At 47.4% G+C, this 5,404-nt stretch overlaps 2 protein-coding genes across 6 annotated transcripts in view; one reads left to right on the top strand and one right to left on the bottom strand.

The window, feature by feature from the left end:
• Window positions 1-19: 19 nt before the first annotated feature.
• On the bottom strand, window positions 20-2,049 carry LOC127749647 (uncharacterized). The gene is made up of 4 exons (XM_052268666.1): window positions 1,888-2,049; window positions 1,477-1,681; window positions 176-519; window positions 20-45 (listed from the first exon to the last, which is right to left on the bottom strand). The coding sequence occupies exons 2-4, from the start codon at window positions 1,635-1,637 to the stop codon at window positions 20-22; spliced, it is 531 nt and encodes a 176-aa protein (XP_052124626.1). The 5' UTR covers window positions 1,638-1,681; window positions 1,888-2,049.
• Window positions 2,050-2,217: 168 nt separating this feature from the next.
• Window positions 2,218-5,404, top strand: part of LOC113211772 (transmembrane protein 245) — a 15,944-nt gene continuing 12,757 nt past the window's right edge. For all 5 annotated transcript variants that reach the window (XR_003303693.2, XR_003303694.2, XR_008011271.1 and 2 more), the window contains exons 1-10: window positions 2,218-2,941; window positions 3,020-3,254; window positions 3,339-3,421; window positions 3,502-3,645; window positions 3,852-4,056; window positions 4,140-4,264; window positions 4,347-4,475; window positions 4,591-4,758; window positions 4,845-5,043; window positions 5,157-5,341. Coding sequence is in view for 2 of the 5 variants with exons in the window: in XM_026430247.2 (XP_026286032.1) it covers window positions 2,408-2,941; window positions 3,020-3,254; window positions 3,339-3,421; window positions 3,502-3,645; window positions 3,852-4,056; window positions 4,140-4,264; window positions 4,347-4,475; window positions 4,591-4,758; window positions 4,845-5,043; window positions 5,157-5,341 (2,007 nt within the window). In the remaining 3 variants the exon portion in view is untranslated. The remainder of the gene's footprint in view (window positions 2,942-3,019; window positions 3,255-3,338; window positions 3,422-3,501; window positions 3,646-3,851; window positions 4,057-4,139; window positions 4,265-4,346; window positions 4,476-4,590; window positions 4,759-4,844; window positions 5,044-5,156; window positions 5,342-5,404) is intronic.

Raw genomic sequence — 5,404 nt, 5'->3', positions numbered from 1 at the left:
TCCTGATATTTTTCGGATTTTAGGGTGATTTTTCTTCATTCCATTCTGATTTTTATGATTTATGGTTCGTTCCTGAGTTTTTTATCTCATTTTTGGGAGGGTGTAGTACACAGAGTACACTGGTTGTTTTGAAAATAAAGTACTCCCCCTCGGGCCGATTGCTCGACTGACTCACCGCTCACGTTGATCCGGAGGCTGACGCTGTCCCTGGGCTCGCCGCAGGTGAGGAAGTCCTTGCCCTGCACGAGCCGCATCGCCAGCGGGCTCCACAGGGGCGCCAGCTTGGCCTGCAGGGTGTACTCGAGGCACGAGGCGTACTCGCTGTCCGACAGGGGCCGCACCCGGATCAGCGTGAGGTTGAGCTCGGCCAGCTTGGCGCGCACCTCGGACGGCGGCTGCGGCAGCTGCTCGTGCTGCTCGTCCAGCTCGCTGCGCCGGCACACCACCGTCAGGTCGCGCAGCGGGCCGTCCACGGACCGCACGGGGCACACCAGCACCGGCGCGCTGAACACCAGCAGCCTGACGAAAACCAGAAATAAAATGAGATAGTATACGAGACCCGAGGCGTCGGCAGCTGGGCTTTGAACAGTACAACACCCGGAGTATGCCGGAGGAGTACACCGTGTGTGAGGCCCTCTACACAGAGGAGAACGCGACTATTGCCGACCACTCGACAAAACCGCCAAAACTGACAATTTTCTCGCAGGTAAACAGGAGGAAATAACGCTGAGAAATCCCAATGACACACGTTCGCGGGCGCACGCACGTCGGGCACTCTAAAAGGGGCGGCCGCAGCACGCGCCCCTGCGGTACCCTGCGGCGGCAGGGGGCGGTCGGCGGGTTGTTACGACTCGCGCGTGGCGCCGCCGAGCTGCCGCGGCTGCAACATTGGACAATGAAACTGCTGCAGCGTTACTGCCGAAGCAGAGAGAAATTTTTATTAACGCCGTAGATTATACGCCTCGGATAGAGAGGAGGGGGAAAGGGGGAAGGGGAGGGGGTCATTCGGACTGCTGCACCACTGCTGCGCTGCGCGCGCGCGCTCGGTGCGGGGGAGTAGTTAAAGCCGGCTTAGGTAAACCGAACTTCACAGGCCGATGGCATGTGCTTTTATTGCCGTGCGTTAAAAAAAAACACGACGTTTACTGGTGTAGTTGGAGAGGGCAGGAAAAAGAATGGTCAGCTGGGGGGTGTGGTTAAGGCGGCACGCCGGCAGCTGCTGCGACCATAGCGAGTGCAAAACGCCGTGGTCCTGTCCTGAGACTTTGCAAGATGTGTGGTCACAGGCTGAACAGCCTAACGTCCGACTTTCCTCCCTCCTGTAAACTCCTCTGCTTCGGAAAGTCGGACCTGAGGCTGTGGTCTCGGTAGGGTTAGGGGTGGGCGAGGGTGGGAGAGCACGAGGGTCGGCGAGCAGGTGCGTGCACAATCTCTGATCACGGGTTGTGCTGTGCGTCGCGCGCTGAACGTTCGTACCTGCATTTGAAGGTCTGCCAGTGGAAGTCGGACCTGGCCGACGGGTCCTTCATGTCCTCAGGGTCTATCCTCGCGGTGAAGCAGTACAGGCTGCTGGACTTGGGCACGGTCATGCTGACCAGAACGGGCGCCGAGTCAACGTTGTGCACGACCTTCTCCATGGCGTGATAATGTATATGGATGCCACTCGGGTGTTCCACGGGATCTGAGAAAATAAACAAAGATTTTTGCACAAACTGAATTTGGTTCCAGCTGTCACTGAACTAGAGCTGCGCTGGAGCAACGGCCGTAACTGCCACCGCCACCCCTTCCTTTCCAAGATGGCCGACACAGGGTTAACTTCCAGGTTCGCGTCCATCGGTCGTTTAACCAAATCATACAACGTCTCTGGCGTATGCTCCGCTCTCTTACCTCTGCTCTTGTGGGCTAGTCTAGTGATGGGATCTACAAAACTGTCGGCGCCGCCTTTCCAAATGGATTTCTTTTCGACAAAATCCCGCGGAAAACAAGAAACAACCTCCTCTAACCGTAGCTACATACGATTTCATGCGAAACCTGTCGCCGTATTCAATCGCGACCCACTTCCGGTGGCGGTCTGGCCTGGCCGGGGGAGTCGTATTTTCCCTCCAAGATGCAGCTCACCGCCTTGTGAGAGAACTGAAGGCTGTGACGTTACGTGTACACCAGCCGTCTCTCATATCTCTCCCTCGAGCCACGCCCTCACGCTTGGTAACAAAACAATAACAAAGGAAGATTTGACAGGGTTAATAGGGCATGTCAACTTATCAACTCGATTTTGTGCTCTCGGACAGCTTGACAGTGGTTACTTTAATGACCTGTTGTGGGAGTAACCCGTCCTGTGTTAGTAACCTCGGATTGCAAGAGACGTGTGTCCGTTCCTGAGTTGGGGGCCAGCTGTTGAGCTGGACGCATGAAGGGGATGGCTTCCTCCAGAGCAACTACCCTAAACAACGTTTGGAACTTCCTTGGGGGAAGTTTAGGCATCCAAGGACACGAAAAAGCAGTAAAAAATGCCCTTTACAATGCACTTGCCATGTTGCTCTTGGTGGTTTGCTGTGCCGCCTTGTATGCCTTATTCTTTATCCTTGACCCATTCCTGAAACCACTCCTATGGGCTCTGCTGCTGGGCTCTGTTCTGCACCCGTTTAAGTATTCTTTAGTTTACTCCGTCAAAAACTGGCTGGATGTGCTGGAGACAAGAGGAACTCCCATGGCAGTGGCCTTCGTCATGATACCTGTCAGCGCCTTTGACCGATTCTCAGACAGAATAGGAGGCCTGCTGTATAGAAACCTGAAACTCATTCTCTGTTTGAGTATTGCTTTGCCTCTTCTTTTAGCCCTCTATGGGTACACTCCACAGGCTTGTCTGTGTTTGCTGTGGAGAATGATCTATGCACTGTATGCTGCTATTAATTTCATTGTCAGTCTGTCAAGTGGTACAATGGTCAGTCTTAAAAATTTGAATTAAAGGTTACCGTCTTCATGGCTGTCATATATGCAATTTGATATTATTTTGTTCCAGCTTCTCACCTATTTTTGTGGATACGTTTCAACTCTGACACTGTGGTGGAGTCCTGAAAATTCAAACCGCTTCTCCATCGGTGCCTATGTTTTATGGTGTCTTGGAGCTGGCTACATTGCTCGTTTTGTTGGCCAGTCTTATCAAGTGATAGCATTTATTCTGCTTCAGTCGATTTATTGCATGGGTTACTTCTATGAGAAGTGGTGTGCAAGTGATTCATACAAGTCATCAAAAGGTGAGCTCATTCAAAGACTCTGTTTGTAGATGTTTGGATGGATCTTAAGCTGCAATTGAAAACATATTCTGTTTTTAATCATAGAGAGGCACTTATCCTTGGTGGAAGCTCTAATGAAAAGTGCTACAAGTAGTGAGCGCACATCAGAAATAATTATGCCAACCCAGGTAGGCTGATCTTTCCGTAAAATCCCTTTTTTTAATTTTTACCACTTACCTATAATTTTAATTAACTCTCTATTCCTTAGTCTCTTCCAGTAATACCCACCGACACCATAATCAATGAATCTACTGACAGATCCGCGGACTTCAAAGGTGTTAATGAGAATGATGAGCACATTCCATCTCCTTCAGAAGTTGACGGCTTGAGCAAACCAAGAAATCCACTTGAGGTACGTCATCCCTTTGAATGGTAGGTTCCCTCTAGTGTACCAGTAATGCTTCCCCTCACGTCACCCAGTTTCCTGTACGAGCTAGCTCTCTCCCCGATACCCTCACCATTAGAAGCCTCACATTAGCAACGGTCAGTTCTGTATGCCCCCACCAAAAATGGCTATATCTTAAAATATAAATTTTAATTTCTTGAAGTATATTGCAGCTTGACAACCACTTAAAGGTTCAAGCAGCGGCTGCAATACGACCTACTACACTAAAAAGTGCTCCTCCAGAAAATGATAGAATAACTAGTGAGAACTGCCTGTATGTGTTGGGATGGACTAGCTTGGCAGTTTTTATTTGGAATCATTTGTGGCTTCTTCATTTCCTTCCAGTTACCATCTTTATGTACACTATAAAGCATCTTGGTAAGTATTACATGAAATATTTTTCGTATACCGTAGCAGGAAAAAGGAAACATGAAAGATGTGTTATATGTTTAAACTTGTAGGTCACTATTTTGGAGTATGGAGTTGGCTCTCTAGCCAGTATGAAATCCTCCAGAACTCTCTGTCTACCTGGAGTTCTACCAGAAAGGATGCAATTTGCCCTCCTTTTGTTTCTGGGCTTTTGAAAGTATGCTTGCTCATGCCTCTTAGACATCCATTACATGTTTTTATAATTTCAGAACCTACTTAATAATTCAAAATCCTTGCAGATGCAAACTTCTTTGCGCCAACAAATTCTCCTATCTCTCAGAGACTCAGTTGATTCTGCGGCAAGTGTTCTTGTAATTCTTGCTCTTCTTGTTTTTCTTTTGAGCACTACAATATTCATAACTCTCAATGTAAGTGCAAAATTTTATTATACTCTTCAGTGCAAAAGTTTTCTTTGAAGGGATTTTTAAATCTAATCATTTTGAATGAGAATTTCTATCTATATCACAATTTTATTTTTTACAGGTGTATGCTGAAGGCATACACTTGGTGCAAGTTGCTGGAAATGCAATTAACAACACTTTGAGCCACAACCAGGAAATCTTGGCTCTTCTTCCTGAGGGAGTTCAAGAAAAACTGCATCTAGTTTTGGATAATGCCTATTTGTATGGTCGACAGAGTATATCAAGCATGGTTAGTTCATCTACGTGTAACTGTTACTGTCAATGGACATGGTCACTCTTTCTATTGCTCTTATTCTTTTTCAAAATAAATTTCAGGTCCATGCAATGCTGAAAAATGCTGATGCAGACAAAGCAGAACTCCTGGAACAGAGGGTTCTTGAACTGTGGGATCGCATTTATCAAGCTTGGATGATGACATCGTCTGAACTCCCTGGTGCTATGGGACCCAAAGTATCATCAAGTGCTGTATACGCAAGCTGGGAGAGTTTTTTGGATGGCGTAATGAAGACTCCAGGTACATATTCTGTCATTCCCCTTCCCCCAATATTTATGAGCAGTTACTATTTTCAGTTCATCAGTCTACACACACTCTACTGGATCAATTCTAACAGTTCATTTTTCCTGTAGAGTTGCTGAATTTGGATGGATTGATGCAGTTTGGAAAGGAGAATGTTGGCATGCTTTCATCTCTGCTCGAGTCTCTGTGGGATATTGTAAGAGGCAATGTTAGCCTTCTTTTCCAATCTTCTGTTACAATTTTCTCTGTTGTTCTTGGAGGAGGGTCTGCTGTAATAAATTTCCTCATCAATTCGGTGAGTGCATGGCATTTTATCTCTGATGACAAAAACTACAAAAACCCATACAAAAATATAAAT

Source organism: Frankliniella occidentalis, unplaced genomic scaffold (genome assembly GCF_000697945.3).
Source record: "Frankliniella occidentalis isolate FOCC.00 unplaced genomic scaffold, Focc_3.1 Scaffold74, whole genome shotgun sequence".
NCBI classification, from domain to species: domain Eukaryota; kingdom Metazoa; phylum Arthropoda; class Insecta; order Thysanoptera; family Thripidae; genus Frankliniella; species Frankliniella occidentalis.
The sequence above is the reverse complement of the archived record's forward strand: the minus strand, read 5'-3'. Positions and strand labels throughout refer to the sequence as shown.

Excerpts from the sequence above, each read along its gene's own strand:
- LOC127749647 (XM_052268666.1), bottom strand. The coding sequence starts at position 1,637 with ATGGAGAAGGTCGTGCACAACGTTGACTCGGCGCCCGTTCTGGTCAGC. Across the intron at positions 520-1,476 it reads TGGCAGACCTTCAAATGCAG|GCTGCTGGTGTTCAGCGCGC; the intron begins GTACGAACGTTC and ends GGTTTTCGTCAG. Across the intron at positions 46-175 it reads CCTCCGGATCAACGTGAGCG|AATGGAATGAAGAAAAATCA; the intron begins GTGAGTCAGTCG and ends CATAAAAATCAG.